Genomic DNA, 21,220 nt, shown 5'->3' with positions numbered 1-21,220 from the left:
CACCTAGTCTCTGCCTATATTGTTTACCATGCAACTCTAATATTCACTCTGAAATAAAATGTCAGTTTGACTTGCTCGCAGCCGGACAAGCACTAGTCGCTTTTAACACATGAGAGTGTGTTCTTTTGCTGTGCTTGTGCTTAAGGAGGCGTGGCTCTAGACGGCAGGGGAGGGACTGTGATTCAGAGATTTATGCTAAGCTGTTAGCATTGTGAAAGATCACCAACTGCACCTTTAATTCAACGCAAGTCTTCATACATGAGGCCCCAGGACAAATGCACACTACGGACAATTTAGCTTACGCAATTCACCTACAGCACATGTCTTTGAACTGTAGTGGAAACCAGAGCACCCCAAGGACACAAACATGGGGAGAACATGCAAACTCCACACAGAAAAGCCAACTAAAGCGTGCATGGGCCCGATTTAGAGCAATCACGCTTGTCAAACGAACTGGGAAACATGCCTGGACACAGTTCGTATAGCATAATATAAGTGCAACCTTATATCACTATACAGTATGGAAGTATGCGATTTCGGATGCAGCCTATTGCTGCGTTCCACTCCACTTTTAAAAAAATGCACTTTAGAACTTCCCTTCCCTTGTTCCCTCAGGGGCATCCCCACCACCATTTTTAAGTGTGTTCAACTTCATCAAGTGAACGAGGGAAGCTTTCATGGACATACCCTTGATCTCTCAATTTTGACCAATGAAGCAAGTCAGCTTTACTCCAGTAGGCTACCTATATGTCCCAGAATGCAATGCAAGTCTGACATCACAACAGTGTAGTACTGAAGGTTTTATGGCATTCCCTTCGAACCCATTCAGATGTTCAGCCAGTAGTGGGTGGTGTAATATAATCAACGACGTAGATCCGAGAGAACTAAACAGCGATAAGTGCAGGTGTGTTACGGCAAGTTGGAGCTAAATTCTGTCGTACACAGTCCTTCAAGGGCTGAGTTTGGGTATCTTCGGCATTGTGAGAGTCATTGAGTTCATTTCAAGCCAGAATATCCCCAAATACAAAACACACATAAACATTATTTTTAGAGATGTGATTTATATTTCATTAAGATTTTTTTTTCTAAAAAATATCTTTGTCTTGGAGATGCAACTACCCATAATTCTACAATCACCCACATACATATATATTAGTTTTTTTTTTTTTTTTTTTTCGAATTTAAAAATCTACACTACATGCTTTTTTCTGTAACTATGACATTTATTAACAATTTCTGGTTCAAAAATGTTCATTTGTTCAGAATAAATGCATTTAAACTGGTTTGGGAAACTGTTTAGCTATTAGTGGAAAATAGATGTGTGTTTACCGATAAATATGGCTCTATATTTAGAAATCAGTTTGGAATGTAGGTAATATTTTATATAAATACTGCAGAATAAACATATTTAATAAACAAAGAAATATTGAAAACTTTAGTAATTACAGCCAAAGAAAAAACATATTTAAATCAGTCAATATACAAGTAAACGAATGAATGAAGGAAGGAATGAATGATGCATTGCCCCTTAACAATTCAATCAATTCAATTCAAACATTCCGTTTAAAGGTTAAATTGAGCTTTCCTCATCATTCATGCTCAACACTGAACCACCATTTACGGCCAGCTCTGGCAGATTAATGTGTGTTTGTTGTTCACACAGCAGCATCAACTATTTACTCAGCATTCCTTATTAGAGCACTCTATTTCTCAATTAGTTTCGAAGTAAATGCAATAACTATAATAAACACAATCATCAAATGAAGGTTACTGATTAAACCTGGGAAGACAGACAACACATCTAAAATAAAAATAAATAAGGCATTCTAAATCTCTATCTGTATTTGACGGTTATAGACATACAGAGGTCTTTAGTAAATAGAGGATAAGTAGATCTTGTTTACTGTACACAGAAATAATGACATGGGAGAGACAGGGATTATTCAGACATGAGCCAATGCTATTTATTTACACTACCATACGAGTGTGAATACACCTACTCATTTACTAATACTGCTTTCTGCATCAGGTAAATGTGAAAAAGCTCATTTGATTGATTAGACTACAAATTAAGTAACCTCGCGTTGCCTTTTACAGCTATATATAATAAAAAAGAGAAAATGTTAGCAATATTTATTCCTAGAAAAATCTTTTATATAGTTTAATGTATAAAGACTAGGGCTGTACGATATTGTAAAAATCTAGCATTGCCATTTTTTTTATATTTTATTTTGTGCAATATATTGTAATATAAAAACAATATCACCAGATGACTTAATATCTCTATTTGGACAGAATTTATAATGTTAGCTTTATTGTGATGATTCTGCAATAATGCTTCTCCAAAGTTCTTCAAACGCTTCTCCATTTTCGTTGTTGTCAGTGCTATTTGCAGTGCCTTTCTGTATTTGCATGTGTTGTGAGTATTTTCTTCCACAACAATCTATAAACATAATCATGAAAGATACAATTGAAATAAAGTGTTTTATCATTCCCCGTAACACTATTGAAGTACAGTATCTGAATGACAAAAGTAAAAATAACTCAATAAAATTAATCGTAGTTAAGGTCACAAGTGCTTCAATTTCATATACTCGAATGCTTTAAAAATCATTATACAGTCACAGGCAACAAAACCACATGCAAATCATAAATTATACTGCAATCTCAACATTGCATATCCTGCGATGTGACTATTGGGAATGATCACTGATCACATTGTGATATCGATGCTGAAACAATATAATCTGCATTCCTATAAAGACCTAATGAATACTGTGAAAAGTCAATATTATAAATTGGCCTAAAATAAGTTTTATTAATATTTTTTACATTTCTGTTTATTTATGTACTTATTTTAACATAATTTTGAATTTATTGAATGGTATAGCCCCTTGAGATGAATCATCTCATTTTCGAGGGGGTCCCTAAAAAGTTCATTAATTAAACAGAGTACAACACATCATAACCTACATATACTTGACAAGACAAACAAACAAACAAGCAGCACACTCCACCTGAAGCACTTCCCACGATCTGAAGCCTAAATAAGCAAAAACATATAATCAAAAGTACAAACAATTTGATATTCAAATAAATAATAAACATTTAATTTGGAGCCACTATTAATAACATTCGCAAGTTGTTTCCAGAAGAGAAAATAAATTAGTCCTGAAAAGACGAAGTGATTTAATTGATCTAAAAAAGGAAGGGAGATTGTTCCAGTCGGAAGGTGCTTAGTTGTAGTTTTCATTTTCATCAGATTTGCATTTGTTTATTTTAGTGTAGATGCTTTTATTTTGGTTAATGTAATTTCATTATTATTTATGTATTGTTTTTTTTAATAATTATTTTATTTTAATCAGTTTTTTTATTTTTTGTTTTCTGAAGTGTGTCTCTTTATTAATCTTAACAAAATGTTTGCTTGTTTATCTTGAACTTTTTTATTCTTATGATTTCACACAATTTTAAAGCACAACTCAAAAGCTTTTTGTTTGCTATGGAATTATTATTACTTATGTTTTATTTTATAATAGTTATAATAATTTGATCACTTTAATACGATTTTTTTTTATAATTTTTTATGAAACTTAATAAAATGTTTCCTAGATTTTTTAAAATCTTATTTTATTTTATTAACTACACTTACACAATTTTAAAGCACAATTCAGTAGCTCTTTGGTTAGAAGATAATACATTTAACCTTTTTTTAAATTATATCTTTCAATTTCAACCCTTTAAATTCATTCCTTTATTCATAGTCCCTTTATTAATCTGGGATCGCCACAGTGGAATGAACCACCAACTTATCCAGCATATGATTTACGCAGTGGATGCCCTTCCAGCTGCAACCTACCTCTGGGAAACATCTATTCAAACTCATACAATACAGACAATTTAGGCTACCCAATTCACCTGTACCGCATGTCTTTGGACTGTGGGGGAAACTGGAGCACCTGAAAGAAACCCACATGAACGGGGGAGAACATGCAAACTCCACACAAAAATATTAACTAACCCAGCCGAGGCTCAATTCAGCGACCTTCTTGCTGTGAGGTGACAGCACTACCTACTGCGCCACCGCTTCACCTGCTTTAAATTTATATATATATAAAAAAAAACTTATTAAGACAAAAAAGTTGCTTTTCTTATATTGTTGGCTTATTATTGTCGTTGCTTCTATTTTTTAACATTCAGGTAATAATAATTTTATAATGCATTAATAAACAAACGAAAAAAAAGTCTATAGAATATAATAAGATAATATAGAAAAAATGTGATAGCATTTTCATCCATAAATGCTGTGTAACTTATTTTAATATACTTGGATTTTTCATTTTAATCAGATTTGTTTTATTTATTTTAATAAATATGCTATTATTTACCTAAATGTCATTTAATTATTATTTAATAATTATATTATTTAAAGTTTTTTTTTGCTTTTTTAGTGTTTATTTATTAAACTTAATAAAATGTTTGCTGGATTATTTTTTATCTTATTTTATTCTATTGACACAATTTTAAGGCACAATTTAGTTGCATGGATAATACATTAACGATATCTTTCAACACTTTAAATTTAAAAATAAAAAACGTATCATATAATAAAGCACATAAAGAGTTTGAATACTTTTACCCTACTTTTATCCCTAAACACTGTCAGTGTAACGTTACCTCAGATTTCACCAAACACATCACAAAACTGGAGGTTGTTAGGAGCATATTCACACAGATGTTCCTCAGTCCTGTGAGGGTTAAATAAATAACAACACCGGTAGAAAAACGTCACATGTGCTCCCTTCACTACTTCCGGTGAAGGGGTCCTGCAAGATTTGTAATTCGCCCAAACCAGTGCCTGTTTCAAAGAAATCAAATTATACAAGATTTTCGTTTCAAACATACCTGAAATGTGAACACACATTAAAACACGTTATATTAGCCAATCCGAGAGTTCAGTGTGACTCCAATATATATTATTAGCGCACTCTGGGAGTCGTCGATCCTGAGAGGCTGTCGTTGGCAAGCTGAGCAACCGAGAGTCTGAGCGTGACCTCTAAGTACTGCTGTTGAAAACACAGCGGAGCCGCGGCTCGATTAGTGGGATGTTTGTTTAGGTCTTCGTTTTACCAGTCAACACAGTAATCTCAAATAAAAGCCCCGTAAGACAGGCTTATGTGCACCGTGCCGCTGGATCTCCGCTCCGGGGTGCTCAGAGTGTCAGCCGGCGTTGAGATCTTTCACAGCACTGCTACATCAAAATGGTAAGAGAAGAGCTGATTATCGGTGCTGTCATGTTTACAGTCATATAACCGGAGAATATTTTATTTAGCTGCTCAGTCTAATGATTGATGTATGGCAGTGACGCTTAAAGGTTTTGATGCTTGCAGCCATGCTTGTAGATTTGGGTAACGACTTCATGTAGTAACGTTAGGGCTGAGATAAGTTGATACTTTAAATGTGTGGTGGTATTTAAAAAGAAATGTGAAATTATGTCATTTAATGTCGTATTTAAATGAGTGGACTCAATGGACATTGTAATTCTGCTAGCGTGTCTCACCTGGTGCAGGTAAAGTCTCTGATTTTGACCTCAGTTTGCCCTCCGTTGACTGGATGACATCTATCACCATAACAACCACAAAGCTTGTCACTTTTAAAGAGAATGTTCACACAAAAAACAAAAAAAAAAAAAAAACAATTTCCTGAGCCTAAGTTAACGTTAATTACAAATTTGTATTTTTTTGTTGTTAAATCAGTGTATTTGATGGGCATAATGGTTCTGTAAGTGCACAGGTGTCAAACTCCGTTCCTGGAGGGCCACAGCTCTGCACAGTTTAGTTTCAACCCTGATTAAACACACCTGGCTTGTTTAAAACCTACAGGTTCTGTAAGTGTGTTGAAACAGGGTTGGAACTAAACTGTGCAGAACAGCGGACCTCCAGAAACTGGCTTTGACACTTGTGTGCTTGTGTGTCTCACCTGGTGCTGGCATTGGGGTAAAGTTGGCTTTGTATTCGTACATTTAGACTTTCTTTTTATTGATATAATTTCAGAAAAATATCTTTTGCAAATTCTAAATAGGGAAATTGTATTAGCTTTTAGCAATGACTGTCAAAGTGGGACATTGTTCACAGTCAATTAAACGGTGTTAATGCTGCATTGAATTCATACTTATGGGCTATTTCAGACCAAATATTCAAAGTAACATGATAAACAATATCAGGGCAGTGTTACAAGTTGCTACTTTTTAAAAATGAATGAAATGAAAGTGTGAATATAAAACAAACTTTACCTCAGTGTGCAGGTAAAGTCTCTGCTTTTGACCTCAGTTTGCCCTCTGCTGATAGGGTGACATCACCCACCATAACAACTATAAAGCTTGTCACTTTTAAAGAGATGGTTCACAACAAAATAACAATTCTCTGAGCCTCAGGCCCTGTTACACTAATACGTTTTAGTTTTAAAACACGTTTTGCTACAGTTACACTATACCAGAGTTTCAAGTGCCGAAAACTAAGCTCTATGGAAATGCTGGAAAGGCCGTTTTCATTTTAAAACATTGCTGCTCCGTCTTAGTGTGGATGGGGGAAAACTGAGACATCTAAAAACGGAGGCATGGCTGCAGACATTCTACTATCTGATTGGGGCTTTTCCACAATATTAAGTAGCCTGGATGTGCTCAAAGCATGGCAGTGCATGCCAGTGTGTGTGTGTGTGTGTGTGTGTGTGTGTGTGTGTGTGTGTGGTCACGTGATGTGCGTTTTCAGCAATGTGGTGTGGATGGAGAGTTGTCCTGAAATGCCAGTGTGGACGCGGATTGTTTTTATTCTAAAATGTTGTTTTAACTCTAAAATGCATTGGTGTTAATGGGGCATCAGTTAGTTACAAATTTCACCATCTTTGCTACATTACATCATTACATGAGTGTCCTCAATGGACATGATGGTTCTGCTAGTGCACAGGTGTTAAAGCCAGTTCCTGGATGGCCGGAACTAAACTGGCTTTGACACTTGTGTGCTTGTGTGTCTCACCCGGTGCTGGCAATGGGGTAAAGTTGGTTTTATGTTCATATTCAGACTTTCTTTTTAATAATACAATTTCAAAAAAGTATCTTTTGCTAATTCTAAATAGGGAAATCATATAAGCTATTGGCAATGACTGTCAATATATAAGATCGTTCACAGTCACTTAAACAGTGCCAATGTTGCTTTAAAGCCATACTTACAGTTAAAGTCTGAAATAATTAGCCCCGCTTAATTATTAGCCCCCTGTAAATTTTTTTCCCATTTTAACGGAGAGTTTTTTTTCAACACATTTCTAAAGAAAATAACTCAATTGTTTAGGTTAGGGTGAAGACCACAACTGTGTATAAACATTGATTTTTCGTGTCAATGGGACACACGTGGAGTTACAGAGCTTTATATACACATTTTGACTGTCAGTATTATGTGTTTAAATACATTTCAAATAAAATACACATGTAAGTACCTGTTTAATAGTCTGTATGTAGCAGATGACACAAGTTCCTAAACATAATGAAGACCATAACTGAATGATATGCTTCGACCAACCATCATACTCCTGAAGGGTCAGCATCACACAGATCAGAGGATTAGCTGTGCTAATATTTTGACCTTAATCATTTAGTCATTTAGCAGTTCTTTTTCTAGTGTAATTTAAGGCCTAGATTTGGAGTCGGTGTTATAAAAAAAATTAAAAAAACTTTTAAAAATATTTTTTATTTTCTCTGTTTGGGTTGGAGCTAGTGGCCCTTTGGAAACCGGTTTTTAACACTTCTTATCTTCAAATACTGTTCAGTCTTGATCACTTATTTCCTGTCTTGTTCTTGCTCACAAGTGGTCAAGAAGACCTCATAGGTGGGCTTAAGACAGACTTCAATGATTTTTCTGTAAATGCTTTTTTACTTTTAACAGTTTAGGGGTGGAAAACACGGTCCTAAAGGGTTGGTGTCCTGCAGAGCTTAGCTCCAACTTGCTTGAACACACCAACCAGGGAATGTCTACACTCAGCAAAGCCAATTGAAAGCACTCCTAAATATCATTAGCCTAAAAAGCAAACTGGCTAACGCTAATGCTGCTTCTGTATGGCAGTACACAGGAAAGGAGACTTAAAGCCGCTATGTGATTGGCTAAGACATGCTTTTATGTGACCAAGTTAGCATTACAGGTTTTCCAATAGTAAGTAATACAGACATTTGCAAAAGCTTGTTTAGCAGGTTCAGAGTTTTGCTCCTACAACAATTATCATACCTGAACATTCTAATCGATATCTTCAAGATGACTAGAAATCTATTGGCAAGTGTGACCTATTGTGGTTGGAGATAAACTCTGCAGGACACTAGCCCTCCTGGACCGAACCTGGCAACTTCTGATTTATAAAGTGTAAAATGTAGAATTAAGGTGATGTAAATAATATATCATATAATACACTCTATTATCAGTTATAAAACTGTCATTTCCTTTCAGTGCCATTAGTCTTATTTTGCTCTTGTTTAAATTAGAATCTACAACATGCCAGCAATAACTGAGTGAGGTAATGGATGGAATTTAATTGGAAATCCTCGAATTTTGACGTGTCGCCACAGGCTGTTTTTGAAGAGCTCAAAATCCATACTTTACCAGAGCAGTTCTCCTCTTGACCATTATCTCATATGGTGACTGAGCTTTCGGACCTGCTGGTTATCTTCAGTGGCCCCCTTCAGAGCTCATTTGGCCCCTGTGCTGTCCAGGTCACTGCCAGCAAGTCAGATAAGTGTCCCATGCTGCTTCAATTACCTCAGCGGCCCCAACCTCTCATGGTGACTTACACTGATAGATCAAACTTCCCCAGCAAGGGAGGCGTCCCATTTTTATATAGGAGAAATGTCCAGAGTGGTGGTTTGAGTCATCTAGAGAGAAGTTCGGTGGAAACTGTTTTGATATTACCTTCATTGCTTGATGGACATTCACCCAAAATGTAAAATTCTGTCATCATTTACTCACCCTTTGACTGTCACGAACGTGTTTGAGTTTCTTTTTTCTGTTCAGCACAAAAGATTTTCTGAAGAAAGATGGAAATCCATAATCACTGACCTCCATAGTATTTGTTTTTCCTACTATGGGAGTCAATGTAGGGCTGGCCGATATTGCAAAAAAAAAAAAAAATTATAAATTAAATAAATAATAATAACCAATATCATGTTTCACAATATGTATCACAATGTCATGTTTCATATAATTGGGTATTAATAATTGTTAAATATTATTACCAATACATTTAGGAGTTTTTTTATACTGAGGCAAATAGTTTTAATAGTCAAAAACAAAAATATTTAAACAAAATAGCTCAACTCTTTATAATAAAACAAACAAAAGTCTTAAAGAGACTCTTAAACTTGATGAATAAAATTATACAAAGTGTGTGCAATAATAAAGGTAGATAAACATCTGTAAAGTGTTAGTAATAATGATACAATAAACCTCTAACACAGATTATGATAATCAAATCTGAGCTTTCAGGTAAAGGAACTGACCATCATTATTCAAATACATACTGCAACAAATCATGAAGTTGAATGACCACATTACTGCTATGCTTTAAAAATCGTTCAGATGGGGTGCTAGAGGCTGGGATGCACAAGAAAAGAAACCAAAAATCCACTCTGGCGTCATCCTTGCATGCTTTTTTTATTTGCAATCTCCTCACTGCTGTTTTACAGCAATTATTTTTGTGTGTGTTATTATTCTGGCCAGAAGTGGCGATAACGCAACTTAAAACACATGGCATGAAACATGAAAAGGGCTCCCCTCGCGACTTTCTCTAGGCAACTATCAACCGTTTTCTCAGAGAATGATAAACGGACAAACCATTGCTTCAGCTCTGATACAAGTTTATGGAAAAAAAGGAAAAAGCATGGCAGTGTATGGATGCGCTGTTTTTTTCCTTAGTATTTAGTCTGCCGTTACTGAAAGGTGTATATTCCATACAAAATGTGAAGCAGATTTTTCAGATGTTTTTCAGCAAGGTGCGTCTGGAAAATGCTTGCACACCATGTGCATGTCGCTCCCTATTTGCGCTGCAAGTCGCGTGACAAAATTACACCCAAAGCTTATTGCCATACATTTCTTGCCAAATTTTAATAAAACTAACCCTAATCTTCATATCAAAATTTTATACCAAAGTTTTTTTAATCGTTATTGGCAGTAGTGTTCGGTCAATAAATACCAATACTGTTTTTATCGGCCAGCCCGAAGTCAAGGGGTTCAAGCTTTCTCCAGAATATTTTATTTTAGGCTCAGCAGAAAAAAAGAAACTCAATGTTCGGATCGACCTGAAGGCAACTAAATGGTGAGTAAATTTTCATTTTGTTTTACTAGCCTTTTTTCAGGAAATGTCCAAAAACCCCTTAGACTGCCTAAAATGCCTCATTCCTTGTGAATGGCTTCAAGCAAAAGTGCATTAACATTTTGCTTAAATATCTGCTTTCGCTCACATACCAAAAATAACACATACTAATATTTTTGAAAAATCCAATTACATGTGATCAAGGGTGTAACTTTGGTTTGGAAAATGTTTTCGATTTTAATCCCATTTCCTGTATTTAATCAACCTAACCTAAAAGTGGGCTGCACGGTGGCTCAGTGGTTAGCACTGTCGCCTCACAGCAAGAAGGTTGCTGGTTTGAATCCAGGCTGGGTCAGTTGGCCTTTCTTTGTGGAGTTTGCACATTCTACCCCTGACCACTCCTCTGGGTGCTCCGGTTTCCCTCACAATACAAAGACAAATAAGTGAATTCGGTAAACAAAACTGACCATAGTGTATGAGTGCGTGTGTTTGAAAGAGAGTGTGTATGGGTGTTTCTCAGTACTGAGTTGTGGCTGGATAGGCAGCTGCTGCGTAAAACATATGCCAGAATAGTTGGCGGTTCATTCCACTGTGCGACCCCCTGATAAATAAGGGACCAAGCTAAAGGAAAATAAATGAATTATTTTGAAAGGTGGGGGTACACCCAATACCGTGTTACACCCCTTCCTGTGATTAATAAATAGATCCAAAATTTCTCCACAAGTTAGTAAAAAGTATAAATTATTAATAAAAAAGTGTTTTTCTAAGTTCTTGCTTGTGCCAGAATCTTTAAATGGAACAAATCATTAAAATGTACACTTGATTGTAGCCCATGTAAAAACATAATATTAATTGATTCAACATGACGGCTCCATTACCAGCAGTCTCTCATTCATTCTCATAGCTCCTATAGTTCCCTTGGCAATGGGATACCTGCCTGTTTCAGGTGAAGTGAGAGAAACAAGCTTAGGTTCACTCAGAGTTGCCTGTAACCAGCAGTGAAAAGAAGCATGCGGCTGCTTTCATGTGTTTCACTGCAGCACATTATAGCTATTGTGTCTTTGTGTGGCTTTACTTTTGTCCAGGTTTTGGCATCAGAGTGGCGAAAAGCAGAATAGAACGAAATAAAACTTTTCTCATTTTACGGAAAGCTTTGCATTCATGCTGCTTATCGAGTGAGTAATTCACTGTGAAAGCTATATGCTGAGGCGCTCATTTTCACAGTGTTTTACTGTGAATTAAATCAAGTCACTGCACAAGTGCTTAAAAATCACAGCTGTTCATCCTGTAAATGTAAAAGTTTGATGCTAACTTTAAAACATGGGATGAATGTAAATGAGGAAGTCAAGATGATTTGCAAAGGTTATCATTTGTGAATAACTGAATTAATTGCTTATTTCTGTAGTTTGGATACGGTGAGCAAAACAAATATTGTAAACACTAATTTAAAATCACATTTTCAAAAGCTGCTTGAAATGTCTTAAAAAGGACCTATTATACCTCTTTTTGCAAGATGTAAAATAAGTCTTTGATGTCCCTTGTGTGAGTGTATGTTTTTTTAAAGTTTTAGCTCATAATACTCTATAAGTATTTTTTTATAAGTCATTGAAACTACCTTTTTTAGGCTGATCCAAATTGTGCTGTTTTGGTGACTGTCACTTAATTTTCAAAATAGGTTGTGCTCCTAGACCTCTTTTTAAAAGAGGGTGGGGCTAAAAATGTACCTGTACGTCAGCATAGCAACAGGTTCAAAACAAAACAAAAAACTTGCTGTGGACGGCTGCTTCTCACCAAAGAGCTTAGAATGGCCAAGAGGCGACACTCAATAGAACGTTCCATTGCAACAGCCCCGGATTCCGCCATTTTGGAGTAAAAGCGGTCGACTGTCCATTGGATCTTACTGCTGTCGGGATGGCAAGCAGCTGCTTGTTTTTTTATTTATTAACTTAAAAAACGCATTAAAGCTGATATATAACCTGAAAGACGATAATACAACGCTGATTATCACAATCATCAGCACTTTCAATAGTTTATTTTATAGACTTATAATATGCTGTTGTTCTATTAGAGTTTTTATTCCAAAAAAGCTGCCGCCCCATCTAGTGGCTGTTTCCCAAATTGCACTAGAGTGTCGCCTCTTGGTGATTCTATGCTCTTTCTTCTCACTCAGGGCTGCCTATGCTAATGATGGAAAGATGGTCACTAATGGGCCGGACTATCCCCACCCCCCCACCCCCCCACCCCTTTGATAACATGTACAAAGTGAGAATGACTAGATGTACATACACACTGTTTAAGGGCCATGAATGATTCCGCAAGGCGAATGAGAGAAAAAAAAAAACTCGGCATTTCCAGGAAACTTAGATGCACACTGCAGGTAGCATCAGAAAGCCGCGTGTGTTATTCCGGTCACTAAATGCGGCGAAAATCCTACACGAGGTTAAAGTTTGGTTGTGGTGCTAACATGTTTGTACTCGGTGCAATAGTTAACTTAGTTTGATACGAACAAACTGAATAAACAAAGAGCACTGGTCGCTCACTTACCAAATCTGTAGAGACAGGACAATCACCAGCAACTAGAGCCACGTCTTTATTAAGAGGAGACTAAAGCGATCCGGATCTCAGCGTTTGCAGATGAGAACAGCTCTCAGGTAAACAATGTTCGTCCTTAGACACGTAAGTTATTGTTGTCGAGCGTTGCGTACACTGTTAATCCACGCGTGACTCCAGCTGAGCTCTCACAGAGAGAAAATAAAAACAAAACTTAATGGCAGCAAACTATAAAAGCAACACTTCACGCTTGTTTTGCCAACACAACGTGGCGTCTCTGTCATCAAAACACTGTGACCAATGAATATTAATGAAGTTACACAATGGAGCACACTGATTGGTTTGAACCAAGCTTTACTCATGGACTGACGTCCAGTCTGCACGCTGGAATACAACGCTATGTCATGACCGTGACGCAGCTTCAAAAATTGCCTTTGTTGGTCCATAGAAACCCCAACAAGTCTTTAAATGATATTTTACCATATTTCCAAAGAAGTGAATTATGAAATGTATATCACCCTTGTGTGTTACTCCGCCCACATAAAGTAACAGCAGATCAATAAAATCACTACAGTTTGACAAATATTGCAGCTGTTGGGCAACATAATGTACTTTTGAGGCTTCTTTATGTGAGAATGTAGTTGTCTAGATTGCAAAAATGCAGTTTATTTATAAGCGTAGTGCCTATTTTAAATATTTAGAATTTCTGAGATACAGCACCATTCACAATATGGTGACATAATAAGGCCTTAGAAGAGAAAACAGCCTAATTTTAAACTACAGCTCATCAAAACATTATTAAACTAGTAAGTGACATTCTAAGTCATCTATCTCTCTCGTATGTTGTAGTGCTGTATTTATACCATAATAATTGCAGTATGTTGAGTCCCTTTTTGGTTGGCCATCTGTTTGTTTCTAATGTGTCTCCTGTTTTGGTTACTGCAGACTAGTTCAGTAAAAAGAAAGAACAAAGAAATGCCCGCATGTGTATAGCATTTTTTCTTATCGCAAACACAACAGTAATCTGGTAGTGTTTGCTTTGCTTATAGCACATTCCCCACACAGTTTACAATGTTTTACAAACCACCCCTCTGGTATTTTATGTTATTTTTGAAGTAGAAACTAGTAACACATGTATACAGTAGCCATAAAGAAGTAAAATATGACAAATACAAGAAGTGTCATTCAAACTTAATTTTTAATAAAATGTAAAAATACATAAATAAATCATAAGGATGTAGGCCAGATACAGTAACTTAATGTCATAATGGCAAAGATAAAATAAATCAGTTATTAGAAATGAGTTATTAAAACTATTATGTTTAGAAATGTATAGAAAAAAATCTTCTCTCCGTTAAGCACAAATTGGGGAAAAAAATTAACTGGGAGCTAATAAATCAGGGGGCTTGCCCATTCTGACTGGCAACTGTATATTTTCAGTGTTGATGTTTATTTTTCAGTTATTGTTTCATTAAACATTTCCAGAGGTGCAGTGATATCTATGCTAGATTTTAAACAACAAGAGTCATTCATTGTATCCACAGATCCTGACCATAATACAATAAGTGATGTAACAGAATTCAACAAGTCGAACTTGCACAATCACGATATTACAGAATGTTTCAGATGCATTTTTTTCACCAGCTATACTGGCATGGAAATTTCTTTTGTGCAAGTTTCGAAATGGTTAGCTAGTCACATTTCAGCCATCATTTGAATGCACATCACCGTCTCCTTAACACAGGCCAGGACACCGAGCTTTATACATGTGGATGGTGAGCGTGAGATTGGCCATTGATGCTAACAGTCCTCCCTCCCACGCTCCAACCGGGGAAGTTTGATGCTGGGGTGTTTAAGGCAATTACAGAATACTGTAGGTGCTTGACCATGGAAGTCAAGATCATTTGCAAAGGTTATTACCTTTTGAGGTGCCTAATACATTTTTCCTTACTCTGTGGACTAGTCATTTTTATGCTCAATCTTTCTTCAAATTTTGCTACTTTGGTTTAAAAGTCATCTGTTACAGCCAACCAAACTGTCAGTTGAGGCTAGTTCACTGCCCTGAATGCTGTTCTGTGTCCTTGCTGCTGCGATCAGGAAGTGTTCTAATATTTCACTCTTTCTCTTCAGGGTGTGATCAGTGTGCAGCTGGTGGTTACCATGGTAATGGCCAGCGTGATTCAGAAGATCATACCCCACTATTCGTTTGCACGATGGCTCCTCTGCAGTGGCAGGTAATGAGGAAGTACAGCCCACTGTGCCACTCAGGCAACCCTCTCAATGGTCAAGCTAAAATTGCATCTTAATCTTCAAGGCAGACTTAACAACCTAGTCCACAGATCCTGCTCCACTTTGCAACCATCTCACATGTTTTATTGTTCATATTAAGGGTCCATCAAAAATGCATCATTATGGTGCTTCAGAAAGACCAAAGGGTATCATCAAAAAGCGCTCCGACCCGAGAGAATCGCTAACGAAAGTACAAGCCATGCTTGTTTCCACCCTTAATTAGCGCCATATGTGTTTAGAGTAAACAGCTCTTCCAAATGTGCTCAATAATTCATCTGTGCTTGTTTTTGGCTGTAAAAATAGTTTGGGAAAACTCTGGCTCCAGCGCAGGGCTTGAAGTGTTGCCCAGGAGGATTTCATAATTAAGTTTTCATTAGGAAGTAAACATACAAAAACAACTGAAAGCAGTACAGCCCTCTCAGGGCTCATGACAGGCCAGTTTCTAAATAAAGTTGAAGGGGTTGTGTTTGCCACCAGTGATCTGATCATTTTATTGGCATCAAACATCCTTTGCAGTTTGAAGAAATAGTATATTTGAAAATGAAGATTCTGTGATCATTTTCTCCTCAACTCAATCAACACCTCTATGCTGTCTGCATTATGGATGTCAATACAAGTTACGACGTTAATACCAATCGTTACTCCAATTTGAAAAGATAATTGTCTATTTTCCACAAAAATTTGGGCTTGTTTTCGAAAGGTTACAGGTTGAATTCCTCATCCATGGCAGGAATTAAAGATAGGGGACTAAATGAAACCACACTTTTTCCATCTTTTATACCCTTAAAGCAAGGCACCTAACCCTTAATTGCTGCCCTGGTGCTGGAAGCAATAGCTGCCCATTGTTTCCGGTGTATGCTCACCATGTGTGTGTGTTCTTTCACTTTGGCTACATTCACACTGTGAGGCTTAGTGCTCAAATCTGATTTTTTCTCAGAGCAGATTTTTTAGCATAGCTGTTCACACTGTTATAAATGTGGCCAATATCAGATTTTCTGTGTAATCAGATCCTGTTCCTAAAACTGACCCACATGCGCAAAAGTACAATTACAGATGGTACAAAATGTCTAATTATGCATACAATGTGTATACTGTATGAAGCACGTTGTCAGAATATGCTTATTAAGATTATTGCTCTTTTCACGAACAACCGTGGTGTATTTCATGAACTGTAAAAGGTTTTTCTGCTTCTACTTATGTGTATTTTGGCATTTGCAACCTAAAATAAGTCACTTGTGATTGAAAACACAGATCATTTATGATTTATGGCAACTGTGGTGCGTGTCTTTCTGACCACCGGTGTTGTGAACTCATCAAGGGTTAATAATGAGCAGCCACAGACTGAACTGTGAAGGCAGAGATATTTTATCTCTGTTTGCTGATTTATTTCATTTTACTTTGTTATAAACAACATACATGCGCAGAAGGGGGGTTTGGGTGCTTGAGCACCCGCCCTTTTGTTCTCTGGGAGAGAAATCTTTAATCCTTAAAATGAAAGTGCCCCCTCCTTAAAATGAATGCGCATGGATCAGGCCCGGATTGGCTAATCGGGAGAACCGGGAGAATTCCCGGTGGGCCGGTCTGTTTTTTGGCCACGAGGGCCGGTGTCCCTAGCTGCTTGCACTCTCAGCAGTTGCACTTTTTTCATTTATTTGTTTATTTGACCATAACATCACTCTTTTTATCCGTTATTTTGCCGCAGCTCCAGTTTTTTTATTTATTTCTCCCAGTCCCGTGATCATCATTAACCTGTGGACTGCTCACCCTTCCACTCCAAACAGCGGCACCTCAGTGAATATTAATTAATATTAATGAATATTAAACCTGCTCAATGAAAATCAGATGATTCACTACATTTAATAAATCTGACATAATGATAAGAAATCTAAAAAGGGGGGAAAAAAAGTAGGGTAAAAAATGAGTAGACATTAAACCAGCAGATAACAGAACAGTGCCTAACAGCGTTATCGTGGTCAGCACGTTATGATACAATAGTTAGCACGTTATGATACAACGCCGCAGCCGATCCGTGTTCGAACCTCACCAGAGTATAATTTTTAAGACAGTAAAATACTGTTTGGGTTACTTATGTAGGGGTACATATTTTATTTTTTTGTGTGACGACCGTTACAAAGGACTGGATATCTATAAAGAATTAATGTTCTCATATTTATGAAAAACATTTGAAGTTCTAAAGCAGCTGAGTCCTTGAAAAAGACATGTTAGTGTCATTAGAAACTGAATTGGAAATGACATTATTTTAATATAGTCAGTCGTCGACTGAGGTGGGCCGGTCTTAGGCTTGAAACTGCAGAGCTAAAAAGGAGTCCCACTCCGGCCCTGGCACGGATCCCCCATCTGCATCAACCCCGACGCTCTTCAGCTTCGCGATCCAACCGTTGCCCAATCGTTAACCAGATTGGTTAACAAGCACCAGTTTTGCCTTCAAAATTGTCTTCAATATGAAAAACTTTCTGTGGTAAAGTAGTTACCCTGTGTGCCATTCCTACTGTGCTGCTGAGGAGTAGATGATATTTGCAGCACAGAATGATGGCGCATGTTGCTCGAAGATTATGTAAAAGTAGCATGAAATCCGACATAACCGTTCACACTGCGGTCGCATTGCAAAACATCAGATCTGTGTGATTTAATACCACATATGAAAGTGGTACAAATCAGAACTGAAAAGATCAGATTCCATGCTGTTTGGGCTGTTCACACTGTCATTACCTGAGTCACATGTGGGCAAAAAAATTTGATTCGGGCCACATTTGGCTGCAGTGTGAACGTAGCCTTTGATGAGTCAAAAATAGTACCAGTTTTGAGTATGGGTAAAAGTTCTTGACAATACTCTCTTCACCACTTCACTTCACCCTAAACACCACCGATTGGCTATTTCGTTCACATGCTCAACAGATATGACTGATCATCTCTTAAGCAAGTACTTACACAGAGAAATGGACATGAGAGCATTTGAAATCCATGTCTATCAGCTGATCTGTCAGCAGATTGCTCTTATGTTTGCTCATGAATGGATCCTCTGATATATATGTATTTCAAACACTTCAGTTTCCATATATCTGTGTTCGCTATTGGTGAAAAGTGGTAAAGCGATGATCATTAGAGCCAATCACAGTCATTTCTGTTGAGCATGTAAACGCAACGGCCAACCTGGAGTTTGGATGTTTGGAGATCTGGAGTTTATGGGTACCACTACAACTCCCCTACAAAGAATGACTTTATTTTACATTCGTCCATTAAATTACAAGCATTTAAATTGCACAGTATGTACTATGACCTGCACCATTTTAATCATATCCAAATAAATTACATCTGGTAAGCAAAAGCACTTTTATTTAACTCTATATCTGGTTTGCATTTTTTATTTTAATCACTTATAACAATATGTTGAAGATAAATTAATCAATTTCACTCTAAATGTGCTAATTTATTTAACAATTTATTGCAAAGGAAAGTGTAAAGAAATGCATTGAATTACATGTAAAATTTTGGAGAAGACTGAATTGGTCATTTCTGATAAATTTCCTCCCATAAAAAAAAAAGAAATTTAAGCAACCAAATCAGAATATTAGAATTATTTCAGAATGATCATATGACACTGAAGACTGGAGTGATGACGCTAATATTTATTCTAAAGTTTAATCGTCAAAAGAACAAATAACAAAACTAAAATGACCAGCATAAAATGGCATAAAACATAAAATGTCTCTGGCCTGTTCTGTCCTTCACTGTCATCATCATCATCACTCCTCCTTTTATCCTTCTTCTGAGAGTCCTGAGATCAATGTAACACACGTGTCACTTGTCTCCACTTTTTCCACTGGCCTGCCAGTCCAGTCCCACTCATCATAACAAGAACTTATAAAATAATATACACTTACTGTACCTTAAATTGTAGTAGAGTTTCTCTGTGTTACTTTTTTGTTGTGACTTCCATCGAATAACTGTTGCCTTGTTTACTTTAGGAGACTATTTTGAGAAATATAATAGTGTGACGAGATGCATATCCCATGAGACAAGGCATGAGACTGGGTTCACAAGAATACAAGAATGAGACAAGTTTTTTTTAGGCTTCAGAAAGAAAATAGAAGGAGAATAGAAATAAATTCTCAGTTATAAAATATATTTTAAAGTGTTTTTTTATCAAAAATTTGCTAATTTTGGTTCACTTTGCAATCAACTTGTAGTTTATAAAGTGTAACTTTTAAAAAATAAATAATATGCAGTAATAAACAAGCAATCACTGCAAACAGACACAAAAAGTCTTCTCTTAAATCTTGAAAAAGGGTTAAAATAGGAGCCCTTTAAATTAACCTTTCTAACAATCTCAATTTACATCAATCAAACTGACTAAAAATGTTATGTTGAACTTTGTAACAAAATTTAGTGTTTCAGAAAAACCTGATTAACTTTTTTAAAAAGCAAACAAAAAAATCTTTGATTTCTTGACTTTTTGCCGTTATATTTTTTTATAGTTTTTTTTTACAGTGTAGCTGAAATAAAAAAAAAAATGATAACACTAATATTGGGATATAACCTGTAAAGAAATATAGGGGATAGTAGCTAGAAAGGTCCGTGAACCGGTAGCTGATGTCAAGGCCTCAACCTCAGGACGCCTCAAGTGAAATTGTGCTTTAAATCCCCTTTTTTATAGATTAAAAGCAGTAATAACCCATTCATTCAGAGTGCCATAATTTAGCTTAGAAGGAAAATTACAAGGGAGAATAAAGTGTTCAAGCAGCACATCATAATTTTCATAGACCGAGATTAGAAGCGATAATGTGTCCAGCATTATGTTCGGCTGCCATTTCGTTGGCCTTGGATATTCAGCCCTTAGCACCTGATGCAATCAGTTCTTACTTGTAGCCCAGCAATCTTTTGCTATTTAAGAACCCCTTTTCCTGGTTTCATAGACATTGACTGTTTCTGAATATGCGTTCTTCAGCGTTCTTGCGTCTATTTGTTCTTGTGTATGTCATTATCAGCCATCTAAGTTCAGTTCCAAAACTTAAGACCACAAGAATGGAGAATGCGTGAAAGTTTCCAGATGTGTTCTTGATATCGAGGATGCGTCGATACAGACTTGAGCGCAAAACTCAGTCAAGAAGTCCTAGAAGTCATTGCCACTGAATAAAGGAAGTGGGAAGCGCAGCATTTTATATAGATTTCTTATGAAAGTTCAGAGAGTGTTACAGGCTGACTCACCATTGTGAACTGTATGCCAAAGCTTAGTGACCTTCTCTGAATGTAAGATGGTACAACCACTGGAAGACTCTGGTCTACAAGGCTCTTCTGGGACTATTGCCTTCTTCATACCCAAGTTTCCTTCTTCATATGTCAAAAAGCCAGTATGCTGTACGTTCAAATGAATCTTATCATTTGACTGTTCCCCGGGTTCAAACTGAAATAGGGAAGTGAGCCTTTAGTCATGCTGCCCTCTCATCCTGGAATACTCTTCAGTCTGAACTAAAAATGTCTGAGCTCATCCTAATTACTAATTTCGCCCTAACCCTTTTTGCAAACAACAACAGTCCATTTCTCAATGTATGTGTTTTTAACATATTGTAATGTGGTATAGCTAAACAACTAAACAGTATTTTTAAATTTTCTTAATTTTATAAAAATGTATAAAATTATAATTATTATTTTTTATAGGTTGTGTGTTACAGACCTCTTGGCCAGGTCACCCATGTAAATGAGATCTTGACCTCTATGGGTTTTTATCTGGTTAAATAAAGAAACTATATATATATATATATATATATATATATATATATATATATATATATATATATATATATATATATATATATATATATATATATATATATCAGGAAGAACACAGAATCTTATTTCTATTTCTATGTTCTCACGAGTTTGTTCTTCTGAGGTGACCTGGCAAGACCGATCTTCACAATAATGCAAGTCCGTTCCCTGTGTTCTTGGAATTGAGTCCTAGCTTTGGTTGTCGAACGAAAAATAACTGATTTGGAACTAAATGTGAGGATATTGGCGTTAA

The 21,220-nt window shown here is 36.4% G+C and overlaps 1 protein-coding gene and 1 long non-coding RNA gene across 2 annotated transcripts in view; one reads left to right on the top strand and one right to left on the bottom strand.

Moving 5' to 3' along the window:
• Positions 1-1,148: 1,148 nt before the first annotated feature.
• LOC147844366 (uncharacterized) lies at positions 1,149-4,776 on the bottom strand. The gene is made up of 2 exons (XR_015491747.1): positions 4,675-4,776; positions 1,149-3,043 (listed from the first exon to the last, which is right to left on the bottom strand). It is a non-coding gene; the product is annotated as an uncharacterized LOC147844366 (long non-coding RNA).
• Positions 4,777-5,065: 289 nt separating this feature from the next.
• Positions 5,066-21,220, top strand: part of tmem161b (transmembrane protein 161B) — a 41,777-nt gene continuing 25,622 nt past the window's right edge. The window contains 2 exon segments of the mRNA NM_213371.1: positions 5,066-5,261; positions 15,022-15,125. Coding sequence (NP_998536.1) covers positions 5,259-5,261; positions 15,022-15,125 — 107 coding nt within the window. The 5' untranslated portion in view covers positions 5,066-5,258.

The sequence above is a fragment of the Danio rerio genome, chromosome 5, assembly GCF_052040795.2.
Source record: "Danio rerio strain M-AB ecotype USA chromosome 5, GRCz13ab, whole genome shotgun sequence".
Classification (NCBI taxonomy): Eukaryota; Metazoa; Chordata; class Actinopteri; order Cypriniformes; family Danionidae; genus Danio; species Danio rerio.
The sequence above is the reverse complement of the archived record's forward strand: the minus strand, read 5'-3'. Positions and strand labels throughout refer to the sequence as shown.